Source organism: Oncorhynchus gorbuscha, linkage group LG02 (genome assembly GCF_021184085.1).
Source record: "Oncorhynchus gorbuscha isolate QuinsamMale2020 ecotype Even-year linkage group LG02, OgorEven_v1.0, whole genome shotgun sequence".
Classification (NCBI taxonomy): domain Eukaryota; kingdom Metazoa; phylum Chordata; class Actinopteri; order Salmoniformes; family Salmonidae; genus Oncorhynchus; species Oncorhynchus gorbuscha.
The window spans coordinates 112,249,479-112,272,247 of record NC_060174.1 but is presented as its reverse complement, the minus strand read 5'-3'; the positions used below and the strand labels follow the sequence as shown (position 1 = coordinate 112,272,247).

General features: G+C 43.5%; 1 protein-coding gene across 2 annotated transcripts in view; it reads left to right on the top strand.

Moving 5' to 3' along the window:
- The window catches only part of LOC124015776 (serine/threonine-protein phosphatase 5-like), a 42,860-nt gene that overhangs the window by 1,479 nt on the left and 18,612 nt on the right, over positions 1 to 22,769 (top strand). For both annotated transcript variants that reach the window (XR_006835217.1, XM_046331247.1), the window contains exons 2-7: positions 7,035 to 7,276; positions 15,455 to 15,602; positions 15,861 to 15,982; positions 18,149 to 18,214; positions 18,358 to 18,456; positions 18,577 to 18,682. Coding sequence is in view for 1 of the 2 variants with exons in the window: in XM_046331247.1 (XP_046187203.1) it covers positions 7,035 to 7,276; positions 15,455 to 15,602; positions 15,861 to 15,982; positions 18,149 to 18,214; positions 18,358 to 18,456; positions 18,577 to 18,682 (783 nt within the window). In the remaining variant the exon portion in view is untranslated. The remainder of the gene's footprint in view (positions 1 to 7,034; positions 7,277 to 15,454; positions 15,603 to 15,860; positions 15,983 to 18,148; positions 18,215 to 18,357; positions 18,457 to 18,576; positions 18,683 to 22,769) is intronic.

The window sequence follows — 22,769 nt, the reverse complement described above, 5'->3', positions numbered from 1 at the left end:
GTTGCTCAGAATGACAGAAATCACATTTAGATTATGGTAATCATATTAACAGAACATGCAAGTCAAGGATGCAATGATGTGAGGTTCTTAACGAATTTGATGTGCACTTTGAAGATATTAGAATAACTGTCCACATTTACTTACAGCCAACAAGATGATCAGTAACAAACAAATGTCAATCTACTATCCCCCATAGTAGACAAGTTTACCTGTTCTTTTGGTCAGCGTGTTGAGAAATATCCTTTTCCAAACAGACTCTGGGACAGTTGTGGGACGATAGATCCCAAATTCATACAACCACTAGGCCAAGGCTACATTTAAAGAAATGTTAAAAAGCAATGAGTCTGATGCAACAGATCAGAACGTTTAGCTTAAAATGTTGATAAACTATTATTTCTTCACATTATAACCGGCGCCGACTGAGATGGCCGCCTCGCTTCGCGTTCCTAGGAAACTATGCAGTTTTTTGTTTTTTTACGTGTTATTTCTTACATTAGTACCCCAGGTCATCTTAGGTTTCATTACATACAGTCGAGAAGAACTACTGAATATAAGATCAGCGTCAACTCACCATCAGTACGACCAAGAATATGTTTTCCGCGACGCGGATCCTGTGTTCTGCCTTACAAACAGGACAACGGAATGGATCGCATGCAGCGACCCAAGGAAACGACTCCGAAAAAGAGGGAAACGCGGCGGTGTTCTGGTCAGACTCCGGAAAAGGGCACATCGCGCACCACTTCCCAGTATTCTTCTTGCCAATGTCCAGTCTCTCGACAACAAGGTTGATGAAATCCGAGCAAGGGTGGCATTCCAGAGGGACATCAGAGACTGCAACGTTCTCTGCTTTACGGAGACATGGCTTACTGGGAAAACGCTATCCAGGGCGGTGCAGCCAACGGGTTTCTCCACGCATCGCGCCGACAGAAACAAACATCTCTCTGGTAAGAAGAGTGGAGGGGCGTATGCCTCATGACTAACGGGACATGGTGTGATGAAGAAAACATACAGGAACTCAAATCCTTCTGTTCACCTGATTTAGAATTCCTCACAATCAAATGTAGACCGCATTATCTTCCAAGAGAATTCTCTTCGATTATAATCACAGCCGTATATATCCCCCCCAAGCAGACACATCGATGGCTCTGAACGAACTTTATTTAACTCTTTGCAAACTGGAAAACATTTATCCGGAGGCTGCATTCATTGTAGCTGGGGATTTTAACAAAGCCAATCTGAAAACAAGACTCCCTAAATTTTATCAGCATATCGATTGCGCAACCAGGGGTGGTAAAACCTTGGATCATTGTTACTCTAACTTCCGCGACGCATATAAGGCCCTGCCCCGCCCCCTTTCGGAAAAGCTGACCACGACTCCATTTTGCTGATCCCTGCCTACAGACAGAAATTAAAACAAGAGGCTCCCACGCTGAGGTCTGTCCAACGCTGGTCAGAACAAGCTGACTCTACACTCCAAGACTGCTTCCATCACGTGGACTGGGACATGTTTCGTATTGCGTCAGATGGGAATATTGACGAATACGCTGATTCGGTGTGCGAGTTCATTAGAACGTGCGTCGAAGATGTTGTTCCCATAGCAACGATAAAAACATTCCCTAACCAGAAACCGTGGATTGATGGCAGCATTCGCGTGAAACTGAAAGCGCGAACCACTGCTTTTAATCAGGGCAAGGTGTCTGGCAACATGACTGAATACAAACAGTGCAGCTATTCCCTCCGTAAGGCTATCAAACAAGCTAAGCGTCAGTACAGAGACAAAGTGGAATCTCAATTCAATGGCTCAGACACAAGAGGCATGTGGCAGGGTCTACAGTCAATCACGGACTACAAGATGAAATCCAGCCCAGTCACGGACCAGGATGTCTTGCTCCCAGGCAGACTAAATAACTTTTTTGCCCGCTTTGAGGACAATACAGTGCCACTGACACGGCCTGCAACGGAAACATGCAGTCTCTCCTTCACTGCAGCCGAGGTGAGTAAGACATTTAAACGTGTTAACCCTCGCAAGGCTGCAGGCCCAGACGGCATCCCCAGCCGCGCCCTCCGAGCATGCGCAGACCAGCTGGCCGGTGTGTTTACGGACATATTCAATCAATCCCTATACCAGTCTGCTGTTCCCACATGCTTCAAGAGGGCCACCATTGTTCCTGTTCCCAAGAAAGCTAAGGTAACTGAGCTAAACGACTACCGCCCCGTAGCACTCACTTCCGTCATCATGAAGTGCTTTGAGAGACTAGTCAAGGACCATATCACCTCCACCCTACCTGACACCCTAGACCCACTCCAATTTGCTTACCGCCCAAATAGGTCCACAGACGATGCAATCTCAACCACACTGCACACTGCCCTAACCCACCTGGACAAGAGGAATACCTATGTGAGAATGCTGTTCATCGACTACAGCTCGGCATTCAACACCATAGTACCCTCCAAGCTCGTCATCAAGCTCGAGACCCTGGGTCTCGACCCCGCCCTGTGCAACTGGGTACTGGACTTCCTGACGGGCCGCCCCCAGGTGGTGAGGGTAGGCAACAACATCTCCTCCCCGCTGATCCTCAACACGGGGGCCCCACAAGGGTGCGTTCTGAGCCCTCTCCTGTACTCCCTGTTCACCCACGACTGCGTGGCCACGCACGCTCCAACTCAATCATCAAGTTTGCGGACGACACAACAGTGGTAGGCTTGATTACCAACAACGACGAGACTGCCTACAGGGAGGAGGTGAGGGCCCTTGGAGTGTGGTGTCAGGAAAATAACCTCACACTCAACGTCAACAAAACTAAGGAGATGATTGTGGACTTCAGGAAACAGCAGAGGGAACACCCCCTATCCACATCGATGGAACAGTAGTGGAGAGGGTAGCTAGTTTTAAGTTCCTCGGCATACACATCACAGACAAACTGAATTGGTCCACTCACACTGACAGCGTCGTGAAGAAGGCGCAGCAGCGCCTATTCAACCTCAGGAGGCTGAAAAAATTCGGCTTGTCACCAAAAGCACTCACAAACTTCTACAGATGCACAATCGAGAGCATCCTGGCGGGCTGTATCACCGCCTGGTACGGCAACTGCTCCGCCCTCAACCGTAAGGCTCTCCAGAGGGTAGTGAGGACTGCACAACGCATCACCGGGGGCAAACTACCTGCCCTCCAGGACACCTACACCACCCGTTGTTACAGGAAGGCCATAAAGATCATCAAGGACATCAACCACCCGAACCACTGCCTGTTCACCCCGCTATCATCCAGAAGGCGAGGTCAGTACAGGTGCATCAAAGCTGGGACCGAGAGACTGAAAAACAGCTTCTATCTCAAGGCCATCAGACTGTTAAATAGCCACCACTAACATTGAGTGGCTGCTGCCAACACACTGTCATTGACACTGACCCAACTCCAGCCATTTTAATAATGGGAATTGATGGAAATGATGTAAATATATCACTAGCCACTTTAAACAATGCTACCTTATATAATGTTACTTACCCTACATTATTCATCTCATATGCATATGTATATACTGTACTCTACAACATCGACTGCATCCTTATGTAACACATGTATCACTAGCCACTTTAACTATGCCACTTTGTTTACTTTGTCTACACACTCATCTCATATGTATATACTGTACTCGATACCATCTACTGTATGCTGCTCTGTACCATCACTCATTCATATATCCTTATGTACATGTTCCTTATCCCCTTACACTGTGTATAAGTAGTTTTTTTTGGAATTGTTAGTTAGATTACTTGTTGGTTATCACTGCATTGTCGGAACTAGAAGCACAAGCATTTCGCTACACTCGCATTAACATCTGCTAACCATGTGTATGTGACAAATAAAATTTGATTTTGATTTTTTTTAAATTTTTGATTTGAATGTTCGTTCCATAATGCAACTAGCGGAAAACGCTGTCAAAAAGGCACTGCACCTGCGAGCGGTTTCATGACCGAGATTAAAATATCCGTTAGAAATGTAGAAAGAGGACATCTAATAGGTTACTTTGTATCAAGGTAAGACATGCCTCATTTGCAACTGCGACCTGGCCAAGATAAAGCATAGCAGTGTGAACAGACAACACAGAGTTACACATGGAGTAAACAATTAACAAGTCAATAACACAGTAGAAAAAAAGGTGTAGTCTATATACATTGTGTGCAAAAGGCATGAGGTAGGCGAATAATTACAATTTTGCAGATTAACACTGGAGTGATAAATGATCAGATGGTCATATACAGGTAGAGATATTGGTGTGCAAAAGAGCAGAAAAGTAAATAAATAAAACAGTATGGGGATGAGGTAGTTGAAAATGGGTGGGCTATTTACCGATAGACTATGTACAGCTGCAGCGATCGGTTAGCTGCTCAGATAGATGTTTAAAGTTGGTGAGGGAGATAAAAGTCTCCAACTTCAGCGATTTTTGCAATTCGTTCCAGTCACAGGCAGCAGAGTACTGGAACGAAAGGCGGCCAAATGAGGTGTTGGCTTTAGGGATGATCAATGAGATAATAATATTATAATAATAATATATGCCATTTAGCAGACTCTTTTATCCAAAGCGACTTACAGTCATGTGTGCATACATTCTACGTATGGGTGGTCCTGGGAATCGAACCCACTACCCTGGCGTTACAAGCGCCATGCTCTACCAACTGAGCTACATAATAATATGTATTTAATTTTCAGGTTTCAAACAATTTAAGTATATGTTTTCAAAATGTATAGCCTACTGCCTCCAGCTTTTTGCAAAGTGGTGTGTGACTCGCTGTTGAAGCATGCCTTCTGTTGCTGGTTGAAATGCTGCAGCAACAGCACCCACTCTGTATAACAGATTTTCCACTCAATGGCTCTGTATCTGTACGTACGGGTGTGATAAATAAGATGTGTAATGAATATACTGTAGCCTACACACATGCCAATTTAATTCCACGAAAATATGCAAATGAACCTATAGACGAGCGTGAACAGTCAAATGTATTTACATTGAGTATTTCCATCAGTGAAGATGCTAAAAAGCATTCTTTTGCAATTTGATTTTTTACTTCTCCCAGACAATTGACCTGCATCAATTTTATTTACCGATATCAAATACCCCCTCCATGACAAGATCACAGAGACACATTGACTGGCACACAGACATTGTGGAGCCAAGAGATACACACTTGACCTCTCCCCTCTCTCCGGCCCAAGTAACTTAGTCCTGACAGAGAACAGATGACTGCAAATGGCGAACAGTATTATACAAAAATAAGCATTCTGATGAGAAATAACTCACAAGCATATAATGAATATAAAACATCTTATCTATGTTACCAACTAATTCTGATTATTCTCCAACAGAAGCTAGCCACAATAAGGATTAGCCACAATCGTTAAATTTGCGGTTAGCCTTTAAAATAAAAGTATGGCATAATTCTACTATTTGTATTCATTTGCATCACTGTCAATGACACACTTTTTTATTTTGAAGGCAAAACGCAAATTCCACCATTGTGCCTAATCCTTATTGTGGTGAGCTTAAAAACACAAACCAGTCCGGTCGAGCCTCACTGGCCAGATGAAGCTAGCTGGCTGCTAATAACGTTAGCCTTTGGCAACAGGGTTAAGTAGCTGGCTAGCTATTTATTTTCATGAGCTGAAGTTCAATTTCAATAGGTGAACAACTAGTGGCTACCTAGTTAATACTTACAAGGATTCCTAAATCATTGCTAAGAATAGTGAAAACGACTGCAATTTCTACTGGTCATTGTTTTCAGGCTGGTTGTATTGGTGCTAACTAGGTACCAAGCTAAAGCTAGCTATCCCAGAAGTTGCGGTCAACCAAATAATTCTAATTCGGAACACACATCATTCTATAATTGAACTGTGTTATTTGCCTGCAATGACAACAAGCTCAGTCCGATGATGCTGTGACACACCGCCCCAGACCATGACAGACCCTCCACCTCCAAATCGATCCTGCTCCAGAGTACAGGCCTCGGTGTAACGCTCATTCCTTCGACGATAAATGTGAATCCGACCATCACCCCTGGTGAGACAAAAACGCTACTCATCAGTGAAGAGCACTTTTTGACAGTCCTGTCTAGACCAGCGAACATGGGTTTGTGCCCATAGGCGACGCTGTTGCCGGTGATGTCTGTTGAGGACCTGCCTTACAACAGGCCTACAAGCCCTCAGTCCAGCCTCTTTCAGCCTATGATGTACAGTCTGAGCACTGCTGGAGGGATTGTGCGTTCCTGGTGTAACTCGGGCAGTTGTTGTTGCCATCCTGTACCTGTCCCGCAGGTGTGATGTTCGGATGTACCGATCCTGTGCAGGTGTTGTTACACATGGTCTCCCACTGCGAGGACGATCAGCTGTACGTCCTGTCTCCCTTTAGCGCTGCCTTAGGCGTCTCACCGTACGGACATTGCAATTTATTGCCCTGGCCACATCTGCAGTCCTCATGCCTCCTTGCAGCATGCCTAAGGCACATTCAGGGACCCTGGGTATCTTTCTTTTGATGTTTTTCAGATTCTGTAGGAAGGCCTCTTTAGTGTTCTAAGTATTCGTAACCGTGACCTCAATTGCCTACCGTCTGTAAGCTGTTAGTCTTGAAGACCGTTCCACAGGTGCATGCTCATTAATTGTTTATGGTTCATTGAACAAGCATGGAGAACAGTGTTTAAACCCTTTACAATGAAGATCTGTGAAGTTATTTAGATTTTTACAAATTATCTTTGAAAGACAGGGTCCTGAAAAAGTGCTGTTTCTTTTTTTTTTTTGCTGAGTTTAGGTATGCATGTCAGCTTTGACGTTGGTTTTTCACATCGGCGTTAAACTAGACATCGGGCCGATACCGATGTTGGCATTTTTAGCTAATATCGGCCGATTCCGATATGTTCACTGATTATATCGTGCATCCCTACTTCCTACTGTGTGTATGTGTCTTACAGTGGTATACATTACAATGCAACCTTTGAACCGTTTTCTAGAGAAAGAGTATGAGAATAAATGTGATGTTGTTTTCTAGAGCGAGACTATGAGAATGCGATCAAATACTACACGGAGGCGTTGGAGCTCAAACCGTGCAGCGCCATCTACTTCTCCAACCGCAGCCTGGCATACCTGCGGACAGAGTGCTATGGCTACGCCCTGGCCGACGCCACCAAGTGTCTGGAGATAGACCAGAACTACATCAAGGGCTACTACCGCCGAGCCACGTCCAACATGGCCCTGGGCAAGTTCAAGGCTGCACTCAAAGACTACGAGACGGTAAGACAGGACACGGTTAGTCGAGACAGGAAAGTTAAAAGTTAGACTCAGCAAGATGACAGGAGAGGAGGCTTAAAGGTAAAGTCAGCAAGATGACATTATTGAGTATGTTTACCTGCACAGTAATCATGAGATATTAAACTATTAGGACATGTAAACACATTAATCAGAGTTATAGCGGTGTTTTGATCTGTGCATGTGCTAGGACAAGCAGTGTACTGATATAGTATTTGAGACTTTATGTAATACTGTCATATTGTTTATTTGAGACGGACCTTTATCCAATACTGTCTGTATGAGACTGACTTATGTAAAACTATCTATATCAAATTGATTTATATAGCCTTTCTTACATCAGCTGATATATCAATGTGCTGTACAGAAACTCAACCTAAAACCCCAAACAGCAAGCAATGCAGGTGTAGAAGCACTGTGGCTAGGAAAAACTCCCGAGAAAGGCCAAAACCTAGGAAGAAACCTAGAGAGGAACCAGGCTATGAGGGGTGGCCAGTCCTCTTCTGGCTGTGCCGGGTGGAGATTATAACAGAACATGGCCAAGATTTTCAAATGTTCATAAATGACCAGCATGGTCAAATAATAGTAATCACAGTAGTTGTCGAGGGTGCAGCAAGTCAGCACCTCAGGAGTACAGTTACATTACATTTAAGTCATTTAGCAGACGCTCTTATCCAGAGCGACTTACAAATTGGTGCATTCACCTTATGACATCGAGTGGAACAGTCACTTTACAATAGTGCATCTAAATCTTAAAGGGGGGGGTGAGAGGGATTACTTATCCTATCCTAGGTATTCCTTAAAGAGATGGGGTTTCAGGTGTCTCCGGAAGGTGGTGATTGACTCTGCTGTCCTGGCGTCGTGAGGGAGTTTGTTCCACCATTGGGGGGGCAGAGCAGCGAGTAAATGTCAGTTGGCTTTTCATAGCCGATCATTGAGAGTATCTCTACCGCTCCTGCTGTCTCTAGAGAGTTGAAAACAGCAGGTCTGGGACAGGTAGTACGTCCGGTGAACAGGTCAGGGTTCCATAGCCGCAGGCAGAACAGTTGAAACTGGAGCAGCAGCACGGCCAGGTGGACTGGGGACAGCAAAGAGTCATCATGCCAGGTAGTCCTGAGGCATGGTCCTAGGGCTCAGGTCCACCTCTGGCCTGCTCGCCTCCCTACCACTGAGGAAGTACAGTTCCCACTCAGCCCAGTCAAAACTGTTCGCTGCTCTGGCCCCCCAATGGTGGAACAAACTCCCTCACGACGCCAGGACAGCGGAGTCGATCACCACCTTCCGGAGACACCTGAAACCCCACCTCTTTAAGGAATACCTAGGATAGGATAAGTAATCCCTCTCACCCCCCTTTAAGATTTAGATGCACTATTGTAAAGTGACTGTTCCACTGGATGTCATAAGGTGAATGCACCAATTTGTAAGTCGCTCTGGATAAGAGCGTCTGCTAAATGACTTAAATGTAAATGTAATGTAAAAGGTCCTGTGAGTGAGTGAGTGAGTGACGTGAGTGAGTGAGTGAGTGAGAGGACAAACCATTCACGGAGACGAAATGATATCTTTCCGACAGATAAGATCTAAACCAGTCCAGAACTTGTCCGTGTAGACCAATTTGGGTTTTCAATCTCTCCAGAAGAATGTGGTGGTCAATGGTATCAAAAGGTGACTACAAGGTCCAACAGAAATGCGTGGAACTCAGTGAGGAACGCTGTATATGGCCCAGGAGGCCGGTAAACAGTAGCTATAAAAAGTGATTGAGTAGGCTGCATAGATTTCATGACTAGAAGCGCAAAAGACAATGTTATTTTTTTGTAAATGATGTAAATGAAATTTGCTGTAGTAAATGTTAGCAACACCTCTGCCTTTGCGGGATGCACGGGGGATATGGTCACTAGTTTAACAAGGAGGTGAGGCCTCATTTAACAGTAAATTCATCAGGCTTAAGCCATGTTTCAGTCAGGCCAATCACATCAAGATTATGATCAGGGATTAGTTCATTGACTATAACTGCCTTTGAAGTGAGGGATCTAACATTAAGTAGCCCTATTTTGAGATGTGAGGTATCATGATCTCTTTCATTAATGGCAGTAATGGAGGAGATCTTTATTCTAGTGAGATTGTTACGGCGAGCACCGCCCTGTTTAGTTTTGCCCAACCTAGGTCGAGGCACAGACACGGTCTCAATGGTGATAGCTGAGCTGACAACACTGACTGTGCTAGTGGCAGACTCCACTAAGCTGGCAGGCTGGCTAACAGCCTGCTGCCTGGCCTGCACGCTATTTCATTGTGGAGCTAGAGGAATTAGAGCCCTGTCTATGTTGGTAGATAAGATGAGAGCACCCCTCCAGCTAAAATGGAGTCCTTCACTCCTCAGCAGGCCAGGCTTGGTCCTGTTTGTGGGTGAGTCCCAGAAAGAGGGCCAATTATCTAATGGTGGGAAGCTTCGGCGTCTCAGACCCCTTAACGGGAGGAGTAGAGACAAGAGAAGGCTCTGCCTCTGACTCCGACCCATTGCTTAATGGGGAGAACCGGTTGAAAGTTTGTCGACTGAATGAGCGACACCGGTTGAGCATTCCTACAGCATTTCCCTCCAGAAGCCATGAGAAAGTTGTCCTGCTGCGGGGACTGTGCGAGGGGATTTATACTATCTACTTACTGGTGGCACAGACGCTCTTTCATCCTTTCCTACACTGAAATTACCCTTGCCTAACGATTGCGTCTGAAGCTGGGCTTGAAGCACAGCTATCCTCGCCATAAGGCGATTGTTCTCCTGTATATTATGTGTACAGCGACTGCAATTAGAAGGCATAATGTTAATGTTACTACTTAGCTTTGGCTGATGGAAGTCCTGAGGAACCATGTCCAGATAAAACGTCCAGAGTAAAAAAAGTTCAAGAAAAAAAAGTTGAGTGAGGGAAAAACTAAAAATGTAAACGGTAATTAAAAAGTAAAAACCGTAAAGTTGTCAGGTAGCAAAGTAAGGTTGGCAACAAAACGCACAGCAGCACGAAAACGAGTCTGCAAATTGTGACCGGAAATTACGCAATGTGAGACTGACCTTTATTTAATACTGTCATTTATTTATTTATTTCACCTTTATTTAACCAGGTAGGCAATTTGAGAACAAGTTTTCATTTACAATTGCTACCTGGCCAACATAAAGCAAAGCAGTTCGACACAAATAATGACAGTTACACATGGAGTAAAACAAACATACAGTCAATAATACAGTAGAAACAAGTGTCTATATACGATGTGAGCAAATGAGGTGAGATAAGAAAGGTAAAGGCAAAAAAAGGCCATGGTGGCAAAGTAAATACAATATAGCAAGTAAAACACTGGAATGTTAGATTTGCAGTGGAAGAGATAGTAGAGAGAGAAATAATGGGGTGCAAAGGAGCAAAATAAATAAGTATCGTAGGGGGATAGGTAGTTGTTTGGGCTAAATTATAGATGGGCTATGTACAGGTGCAGTAATCTGTGAGCTGCTCTGACAGCTGGTGCTTAAAGCTAGTGAGGGAGATAAGTGTTTCCAGTTTCAGAGATTTTTGTAGGTTGTTCCAGTTATTGGCAGCAGAAAACTGGACCAGAGAGGTATACCTGCTGAGCGCGTGCTACAGGTGGGTGCTGCTATGGTGACCAGCAAGCTGAGATGAGGGGTGACTTTACCTAGCAGGGTCTTGTCGATGACCTGGAGCCAGTGGGTTTGGCGACGAGTATGAAGCGAGGGCCAGCCAACGAGAGTGTACAGGTCGCAGTGGTGGGTAGTATATGGGGCTTTGGTGACAAAACGGATGGCACTGTGATAGACTACATCCAATTTATTGAGTAGGGTATTGGAGGCTATTTTGTAAATGACATCGCCGAAGTCAAGGATCGGTAGGATGGTCAGTTTTACGAGGGTATGTTTGGCAGCATGAGTGAAGGATGCTTTGTTGCGAAATAGGAAGCCAATTCTAGATTTAACTTTGGATTGGGGATGTTTGATGTGAGTCTGGAAGGAGAGTTTACAGTCTAACCAGACAACTAGGTATTTGTAGTTGTCCACATATTCTAAGTCCGAACCGTCCAGAGTAGTGATGTTGGACGGGAGGGCAGGTGCAGGCAGCGATTGGTTGAAGAGCATGCATTTAGTTTTACTTGTATTTAAGAGCAATTGGAGGCCACGGAAGGAGAGTTGAATGGCATTGAAGCTCGTCTGGAGGGTTGTTAACACAGTATCCAAAGAAGGGGCAGAAGTATACAGAATGCTGTCGTCTGCGTAGTGGTGGATCAGAGACTCACCAGCAGCAAGAGCGACATCATTGATGTATACAGAGAAGAGAGTCGGTCCAAGAATTGAACCCTGTGGCACCCCCATAGAGACTGACAGAGGCCCGGACAACAGGCCCTCCGATTTGACACACTGAACTCGATCAGAGAAGTAGTTGGTGAACCAGGCGAGGCAAACATTTGAGAAACCAAGGCTATCGAGTCTGCCGATGAGGATGTGGTGGTTGACCGAGTCTAAATTCTTGGCCAGGTCAATGAATACGGCTGCACAGTATTGTTTCTTATCAATGGCAGTTAAGATATCGTTTAGGACCTTGAGCGTGGCTGAGGTGCACGCATGACCAGCTCTGAAACCAGATTGCATTGCGGAGAAGGTATGGTGGGATTCAAAATGGTTGGTAATCTGTCTGTTGACTTGGCTTTCGGAGACCTTAGAAAGGCAGGGTAGGATAGATGTAGGTCTGTAGCAGTTTGGGTCAATAGAGACCCCCCCCCCCCCGCCTTTGAAGAGGGGGATGACCACAGCTGCTTTCCAATTTTTGGGAATCTCATACGACATGAGAGGTTGAACAGGCTAGTAATAGGGGTTGCAACAATTTCGGCAGAATTTGAGAAAGGGTCCAGGTTGTCTAGCCCGGCTGATTTGTAGGGGTCCAGATTTTGCAGCTCTTTCAGAACATCAGCTGACTTGATTTGGGTGAAGGAGAAATGGGGATGGCTTGGGCGAGTTGCTGTGGGGGGGGGTGGAGTGCTGTTGACCGGGGTAGGGGTAGCCAGGTGGAAAGCATGACCAGCCGTAGAAAAATGCTTCTTGAAATTCTCAATTATAGTGGAATTTATTGGTGGTGACAGTGTTTCCTATCCTCAGTGCAGTGGGCAGCAGGGAAGTGTTGTTCTTATTCTCCATGGACTTTAGTGTCCCCGAACTTTTTTGAGTTTGTGTTGCAGGAAGCAAATTTCTGCTTGAAAAAGCTAGCCTTCGCTTCTCTAACTGCCTGTGTATATTGGTTTCTAGCTTCCCTGAAAAGTTGCATATCACGGGGGCTGATCAATGCTAATGCAGAACGCCATAGGATGTTTTTGTGTTGGTTTTGGGCAGTCAGGTCTGGAGAGAACCAAGGGCTATATCTGTTCCTGGTTCTACATTTATTGAATGGGCCATGCTTATTTAAGATGGTGAGGAAGGCATTTAAAAAAATAAAAAACAGGCATCCTCTACTGATGGGATTAGGTCAATGTCCTTTCAGGGTACCCCGGCCAGGTCGATTGGAAAGGCCTGCTCGCTGAAGTGTTTCAAGGAGCGTTTGACAGTGATGAGTGGAGGTCGTTTGACCGCTGACCCATTATGGATGCAGGCAATGAGGCAGTGATCACTGAGATCTTGGTTGAAAACAGCAGAGGTGTATTTAGAGGGCAAGTTGATTCGGATGATATCTGAGGGTGCCCGTGTTTACGGCTTTGGGGTGGTACCTGGTATTTTCATTGATAATTTGTGTGAGATTGAGGGCATCAAGTTGAGATTGTAGGATGGCTGGGGTGTTAAGCATGTCCCAGTTTATGTCACCGAGCAGCACGAGCTCTGACGATAGATGGTGGGGCAATCTGTTCACATATGGTGTCCAGAGCACAGCTGGGGGCAGTGTGTGTTCTATAGTAGGCGGCAACGGTGAGAGACTTGTTTTTAGAGGTTGATTTTTTTTTTTTTTTTTTAAGTAGAAGTTAATTATTTGGGTACAGACTTGGATAGTGGGACAGAACTCTGCAGGCTATCTTTGCAGTAGATGTCAACACTGCCCCCTTTGGCCGTTCTATCTTGTCTGAAAATGTTGTAGTTATGGATGGAGATTTCAGAATTTTTGGTAGTCTTCCTAAGCCAGGATTCAGACACGGCTAGAACATCCGGGTTGGCAAAGTGTGCTAAAGCAGTGAATAGAACAAACTTAGGGAGGAGGCTTCTAATGTTAACATGCATGAAACCAAGGCTATTACAGTTACAGAAGTCATCAAAAGAGAGCCTGGGGAATAGGAGTGGAGCTAGGCACTGCAGGGCCTGGATACACCTCTACATCACCAGAGGAGGAGTAGGATAAGGGTACGGCTAAAAGCTATGAGAATTGGTCGTCTCGAACGTCCGGAACAGAGAGTAAAAGGACGTTTCTGGGGGCGATAAAATAGCTTCATGGTATAATGTACAGACAAAGGTATGGTAGGATGTGAATACAGTTGAGGTAAACCTAGGTATTGAGTGATGATGAGAGACATTGTCTCTAGAAACATAATTGAAACCAGGTGATGTCATCGCATGTGTTTGAGGTGGAACTGAAAGGTTGGATAAGGTATAATGAGCAGGGCTAGAGGCTTTACAGTGAAATAAGCCAATAAACACTAACCAGAACAGCAATGGACAAGGCATATTGACATTAAGGAGAGGCATGCTTAGTCGAGTGATCGTAAGGGTCCAGTGAGTAGTGAGGATGGTTGGGGTAACAGCGATTCAGACAGCTAGCCGGGCCATTGGTAGCAAGCTAGCATAGGATGGAGGTCTGTTTTTAGCCACCTCGTGCGTTTCCGTCGGTACATTAGTGGGGTTCCGTGAGGTAGAGGGGATCAATCCAAGTGGCAAAATAGATATAGTTATATTGACCCAAGAAAAATTGTCCAATAGACCTATTCAGATAGCAGCCGATAAGACAACTAGCGATTATCAGGCCGCAGATGGGCTTCTGGTAAAGTCGCGACGGAGGGGCCAGTTTGATAACTCCCTCGGGCAGATAACGTCAGTGTAGTCCAGTCGGCTGATGGAACTCTTCAGCTGGCTAGCTCCAGAACAATTGATGTTTGCTCCGGGATCGACGTAAGCCAATAGTCACACGGATAGCAGCTAGCTAGCTGCGAGATCCAGGTGTAAATGTCCAGAGCTTGCGGTTGAAATCCGGGGATATGGAGAGAAAAATAGGTCCGGTATGTTCTGATCTGAGTCGCGTTGTACACAACTGGCAATAGCTTTTCAAGCTAAAGGACAGCAGATGACCACAAACCGTGGTTAGCTGAATACTAACTGTTAAAGGAATTTTACAATTCCTATATGTGTTCATTAACCAATTCAATTAAAATCACTCTGTCTGTTCCTAAGAATTTGTAAGATCCTTATTTGCATAAAATAGACAGAGACCAGTCTACCAAAATTAGGCAATAGCATTTATTCTCGAGAGCACTGCTCATAGAACCCTGTACAACAGTTTATAAATCAAATATGACGTCAAAAGTTATAAAACGTATCTCCTCCTCTCGACCAGGACAAAGCAGGTTCAAAAGTTAATTCCAACTCACCAGCGCACATACCTGACACACTATACCTGCATGAACTCCTGAAGTCTCACCATAGTTTCTTACCACTTAGCAGACAGTTCCAGATAAGGAAATCCTGGGAGGGCTCTCGCTGTCTTATTTTATCACCACAAAGTTATAGGTGAGTTGTTTCAAACAGGTTAATGAGACTCTTTGCTTACTTTAGACACACACACACATACATTCCTTCTTCCACAATGGTTATCATTTCCAATTACCCCTTATCCATGCTACATAACCTCTAATCCCTAATGGTTAAGTTTCTGAGTATAATTATTTAATCATTCATGTTAAACCTTGATTAAAATCTCTTAACACTAACGTTAGCCAGTAAACTGGCTAGCTTCTGGCTAGCTTCTATTGTAGATTTCAGATTTGAGATAAATAATGCTTTTTTTTTCCTTTTCTTTTTGAATTGGTCCTGGATGTTTCCATCCAGGACCAAGCCAGCAGTGGGATCCAAGGTGGTAAGCTGCTATGTGACTGACTGTAGTTCTGCTCCTCCCCCTGTCCCTGTGTGTTTGCCTGTTGTTGTGGGGTTAGGTAGTGCGTGTGCGACCTAACGATAAGGACGCTAAGATGAAGTACCAGGAGTGCAACAAGATCGTGAAACAGAAAGCCTTCGAGAGAGCCATTGCTAGCGACGAGATTAAGAGATCAGTTGTAGACTCCCTAGACATCGAAAACATGAGTGAGTGGTTTCTCATCTCATATTTTACGATTAATTACTTTAATAAAATATTGTTTATCATAACTGTTGTAAAACTATATATTATCCAGCAGTCATCATTTTAATGTCTAGAAATAATGGGCTACTGCCTGTATACATTGTGCTTCATCTACCCTTCGAGGCTAAGTTACTGTAAAGCTCTTAGTGACAAATGTCTCTGTAAAATGGGCTATATACATTTGATGGTTTGGTTGGTCGATTGATTGTGCCACCATGCAGTGATCGAGGACCAGTACACAGGACCGAAGCTGGAAGAAGGGGAGGTCACAATGAGGTTCATGAAAGAGATGATGGAGTGCTTCAAAGACCAGAAGAAACTGCACAGAAAGTGTGCTTATCAGGTACACATACATTACCTTCAGAAAGTTTTCTCACCCGTTGACCTTTTCCACATTTTGTTGTGTTACAGCCTGAATTTAAAATAAATTCAATTGAGATTTTGTGTCACTGACCTACACACAAGACCCCATAATGCCAAAGCGGAATTATGTTTTTAGAAATGTTTACAAATGAATAAAAAATGAGGGAGATGTACAGTTAAGATCACAAGACAGGAGAATTACGTCATTCACAAGTGATAGGCTGATATTGTCAGATTTGTTCATTTTAATGTTGTCTTAACATTTGCTAAATAATATCGAGTGCATTCGAAAAGTATTCAGAGACTTCCATTTTTCCACATTTTGTTACGTTACAGCCGTATTCTAAAATGTATTAAATAAATGTTTTTCCTCATCAATCTACACACAATACCCATAATGACAAGGCGAAAACTTTTTTTTTTATGTTTGCAAATTGAAATATCTTATTTACAGAATTATTCAGACCCTTTTGGTATGAGACTTGAAATTGAGGTGCGTCCTGTTTCCATTGATCATCCTTGAGATGTTTCGACAACTTGATTGGGGTCTACCTGTGGTAATTCAATTGATTGGACATGATTTGGAAAGGAACACGCCTCTCTATGTAAGGTCCCACAGTTGATAGTGCATGTCAGAGCAAAAACCAAGCCATGAGGTTGAAGGAATTGTCTGTTGCGCTTTGAGACCGGATTGTGTCAAGGCACCGATCTGGGGAAGGGTACCAAAACATTTCTACAGGATTGAAGGTCCCCAAGAACACAGTGGCCTACATCATTATTAAATGGATGAAGTGTAGAACCACCAAATACTCTTCCTAGCGCTGTCTGCCCGTCCTAACTGAGCAATCGAGGGAGAAGGACTTTGTTCAGGGGGGTGACCAAGGAACCGCTGGTCACTCTGACAGAGTTCTAGAGATGGGAAAACCTTCCAGAACGACAACTATCTCTGCAGCACCCACCAATCAGGCCAGATGGAAGCCACTCCTCAGTGAAAGGCACGACAACCCACTTGGAGCTTTCCAAAAGGCACCTAAAGGACTCAGATCATGAGAAACAAGATTCTCTGGTCTGTTGAAACCAAGATTGAACTCTTTAGCCTGAATGCCAAGCTTCACTTCTGGAGGAAACCTGGCACCATCTCTACGGTGAAGCATGGTGGTGGCAGCATCATGTTGTGGGGATGTTTTTCAGCGGCAGGGATGTGGAGACTGGTCAGGATCGAGGGAAAGATGAACAGAGCAAAGTACGGAGAGATCCTTGATGAAAACCTACTCCATACTGCTCTGGACCTCAGACTGGGGCCAAGGTTCACCTTCCAACAGGACAACGACCCTAAGAACACAGCTATGAGAAAGCAGGATTGGCTTCGGGAAAGTCTCTGAATGGCCCAGCCAGAGCCCGGACTTGAACCCGATCGAACATCTCTGGAGAGACCTGAAAATAGCAACACTCCCCTTCCAACCTGACAGATCTTGACAGGATCTGCAGAGAAGGGAGAAACTCCCCAAATACATGTGTTCCAAGCTTGTAGCGTCATTACCAAGTAGACTCGAGGCTGTAACCTGCAACCCCACCTCTTTAAGGAATACCTAGGATAGGATAAGTAATCCCTCTCACCCCCCCCCCCTTTAAGATTTAGAAGCACTATTGTAAAGTGACTGTTCCACTGGATGTCATAAGGTGAATGCACCAATTTGTAAGTCGCTCTGGATAAGAGCGTCTGCTAAATGACTTAAATGTAAATGTAATGTAATCGCTACCAAAGGTGCTTCAACAAAGTAATGAATAAACGGTCTGAATATTTATTCAAATGTGATATTTCCGCAGTTTTTCTTTTTGTATACATTTTCTAAAATTCCTAAACTGTTTTTGCTTTGTCTTTATGGGGTATTGTGTGTAGACTGAGGCCAATTTTTCGCCGCCTCAAGGGTCTCCCGGTGACAGCTGGCTGTGACACAGTCTGGGATAAAACCCGGGTCTGTCGTGACACCTCAAGCACCGTCGATGTAGTGCCTTAGACCACTGTGCCACTCGGGAGGCCCCTAGTTTACTAAACTTACGCACTGCCCTAATCCTTATGAAATAAAAACCCTTATATAAAACATGTAATCCTGTATTTGTTAACTAATAAAATCTATCCTTTCAGATTCTGATCCAAGTCAAAGAACTCTTATCCAAACTACCCAGTCTTATTGAGATCACATTAAAAGAGGTAAGACATCCATGTTATTTGTTGACTTCCTGGTATTGCTCTTCCTCCTCTCCTGTCCTCCAATTGTCAAGATGATTATCCCCTTCAGCAGATGAACTGTCCCTGTGCCTAAACCTGTCTGTCCTCTGTTTTCTCCCCAACAGACAGAAAAGATAACCATTTGTGGCGACACACATGGACAGTTCTACGATCTTATAAACATCTTTGAGCTGAACGGCTTACCCTCTGAGACCAACCCCTATGTATCCTGTTCAGTCACAGCCACAGTGACATGTGCAGTAAACGGTGACATGTGCAGTAAACCATGTGTGTTAGTTAGTATTAATTGAAATGTCATTATAACACTTAACAATAGAACACAGCTATTTAATGGAGACTTTGTGGACCGTGGTTCGTTCTCCCTAGAGGTCATCCTGACTCTGTTTGGCTTCAAGCTGCTCCTCCCTGACTCCTTCTACCTCCTCAGAGGTCAGTATTTGGATTTTTGGTATTCATTAGGATCCCCATTAGCCGCTACAAAAGCATCAGCTACTCTACCAGGGGTCCACATGAAATATGACATAGTACATTATTAGTCAAGGACTGAAATGCATATATTTAAAATGTCTCACACAGCCAACATATCAGTACATACACACCATATCTAGGTCTAATACATGGTACAGTGTAAATTACAATACAATATACACTACCGTTTGAAAATTTGGGTTCACTTGATTTTGAAAGAAAGGTACATTCGACTGGCAGCTTCATTTAAATAGTACCCGCAAAACACCAATATCAACGTCAACAATGAAGAGGCATCTCCGGGATGCTAACCCTAACCCTTCTAGGCAGAGTTGCAAAGAAAAAGCCATATCTCAGACTGGCCAATAAAAATAAAAGATTAAGATGGGCAAAAGAACACAGACACTGGACAGAGGAACTCTGCCTAGAAGGTCAGCATCCCGGAGTCGCCTCTTTACTGTTGACGTCAAGAGTGGTGTTTTGTGGGTACTATTTTAATGAAGCTGCCAGTTGAGGACTTGTGAGGTGTCTGTTTCTCAAATTAGACACTCCGGGGCCTCTCACTCCTCTTTCTATTCTGGTTAGAGACAGTTTGTTCTGTTGTGTGAAGGGAGTAGTACACAGCGTTGTGTGAGATCTTCAGTTCCTTGGCAAGTTATCACATGGAATAGCCTTCATTTCTCAGAACAAGAATAGATGGATGAGTTTCGGAAGAAAGGTATTTGTTTCTGGCCATTTTGAGCCTAAAATCGAACCCACAAATGCTGATGTTCTAGATACTCAACTAGTCTAAAGAAGGCCAGTTTTATTGCATCTTTAACCTCTTGCTCCTACCTGGCACGCAGGCGTCCCATCTAGAGCTCTGGAAATGCAAATGCGCTACGCTAAATGCTAATAGGTATTAGTTAAAACTCAAACGTTCATTAAAATACACATGCAGGGTATTGAATTAAAGCTACACTCGTTGTGAATCCAGGCAACAAGTCAGATTTTTAAAATGCTTTTCGGCGAAAGCATGAGAAGCTATTATCTGATAGCATGTAACACCCCAAAAGACATAGTCGTCGCTACACAAACCGCACAAATAAAATATAAAACATTCATTACCTTTGACCATCTTCTTTGTTGGCACTCGGAGATGTCCCATAATCACTATTGGGTCTTTTTTTTCGATTAAATCGGTCCATATATAGCCTAGATATCGATCTATGAAGACTGTGTGATAAACGGGAAAAAAATAGCGTTTCATAACGTAACGTCATTTTTAAAAATTCAAAAAGTCGACGATAAACTTTCACAAAACACTTCGAAATACTTTTGTAATGCAATTTTAGGTATTAGTACACGTTAATAAGCGATAAAATTCATCAGGAGGCGATGTCAATTCTATAGGTGTCTGTCTCGAAAAAATGTCTGGAGAGAGCTCGACCAAAACATCCGGTCGGAGACCGGAGGGAATCGATTCCCTTGATTCGGTTAGACCAAGAATCAAAGCTGAATCAAATGACAAGACTCTAGACAACGTGTGGAAGCTATAGGCACTGCAACCTCGGCCTCATTTAATTCGGTTCACTTTGAACAATTCCTTGAAGTCGCGCATGGATATTTATTTCCATTTTCAGTGATCAGATTTTCCTGCACTTTTCGATGAAACGCACGTTCTGTTATAGTCACAGCCGTGATTTAACCAGTTTTATAAATGTCTGAGTGTTTTCTATCCACACATACTAATCATATGCATATACTATATTCCTGGCCTGAGTAGCAGGGCGCTGAAATGTTGCGCGATTTTTAACAGAATGTTCGAAAAAGTAGAGGGTAGACTTAACAGGTTAATCAGGACAACAGTTTTCAGCTGTGTTAATTAACATAATTGCAAAAGGGTTTTCTAATGATCAATTAGCTTTAAAATGATAAACTTGGATTGGCTAACACAACGTCCCATTGGAACACAGGAGTGATGGTTGCTGATAATGGGCCTCTGTACGCCTATGTAGATATTCAATAAAAAATAATCCAGCTACAATAGTAATTTACAACATTAACAATGTCAGCACTGTATTTTTGATCAAGTTGATGTTATTTTATTGGACAAAAATTGAAATGTCCTTGTTTTTGAAAAAAAGCTAAATGTTTTTTTCCCCCCAAAAAGTAAGATCCAGTTGCAGCGTGTTCAGACAAATCTTTTTTAAGTGTGTTTCGGAGCTCTGAGATTTCTGTGATTTTCTGAAATGACACACACTTATTCAACCTTCTGTAAATAAGTCAGTTCTTAACATAGACTTAACTCAAAATTCTATAAGTGCCTACCCCAAGGAGGATGTGTGTTCACTTTCAGCTTCCTGTGTCAACCGGAAGTGCCTTAACCTGTTGAACCTATGGGGGCGCTGTGTCATTATTGGATAAAAAGACGTGCCCCTTTTAAGCGCAATATTTTGTCACGAGATGCTCGACTATGCATGGAATTGACAGCCTTGGAAAGACACAACTCTGACGTCTCCAGAACTGCAAAGATATTATCTGTGCGTGCCCCAGAACTAATGCAACAGGCGAAACCAAGATGAAGTTTCATACAGGAAATGCCCCGGATTCTGAAGGCGCTGTGTTCCAATGTCTCCTTATATGGCTGTGAATGCGCCAGGAATGAGCCTGCGCTTTCTGTCGTTTCCCCCAAGGTGTCTGCAGCATTGTGACGTGTTTGTAGGCATATCATTGGAAGATTGACCATAAGAGACTACATTTACCTGGTGTCCCGCCCGGTGTCCTGTGTGCGTAATCTGTAGGTCCATGCGCGTTCCATTTCTTCAGAATTGAAAGTAAACTGTCACGATGGATTTTATCGTCAATAGATATGTGAAAAACACCTTGAGGATTGATTCTAAACATCGTTTGCCATGTTTCTGTCGATATTATGGAGTTAATTTGGAAAAAAGTTTGCGTTTTAATGACTTGTTTTATTTTTTTTCCTTACCCAAACACGATGAACAAAACGGAGCGATTAGTCGACACAAATAATATTTTTTGTAAAAATGGAACATTTGCTATCTAACAGTCTCCTCATTGAAAACATCTGAAGTTCTTCAAAGGTAAATCAAATCAAATTTTATTTGTCACATACACATGGTTAGCAGATGTTAATGCGAGTGTAGCGAAATGCTTGTGAATGCATTTATGGTTTTTGTGGAAAATGTTGAATGCTAATGCTACTCTAAATGCTACGTTAGCCATCAATACTGTTACACAAATGCTTGTTTTGCAATGGTTGAGAAGCATATTTTGAAAATCTGAGATGACCGTGTTGTTAACAAAAGGCTAAGCTTGAGAGCAAATAGATTCATTTAATTTCTTTTGCGATTTTCATGAATAGTTAACGTTGCGTTATGGTAATGAGCTTGAGGCTGTAGTCACGATACCGGATCCGGGATGGCTCGACGCAAGAAGTTAAAATGGTGTCATTGGTGCTGTTTCGAAGGGTTAAAAAGGACTGATTTTTTTCAAAACTTCATATGTGTCATTAAGCAACCCTCATTAACTGTAAATCAGTCATTTCTTCCAACAGATGTCAAAGAAAAGCTCTCTCTCTCACAGACACACAAAGCAAGGATGGAGTGACAAAGTGCAGTGCTTAAAGACACTCCGAGCCTGCAATGGCATTACCATAATCTCTAGGCTGTGGCATTAACCCTTAACAGTCAAAAGAAGGTGTTTACATCAAACAGTTTGCAATGACTTCTCTCCCCATAGGAATACATTGCCTGCTCCCCTAAATTCAACCTGAAGCCTTAAGGGTTATTGATGTCTTATGAACCTGTCTTTGATGACAATCTATCAGGCCACTATGGTGTCTACCTGCGTTGATTCTAAGCTTCTTGGAGCAACCGGAAGTGGTTAAATTCACCCTAAATGTGTCTTGATATACATGACCTGCAATTCTGAAAATCACTGCATTCAACCCTGTGTAGATCAGTCGATTCTTAACATATAGACTTTAAACTCAGGATTCTGTAAAACCCTACGCCAATGAGGATATGTGTTCACGTTCAGCTTC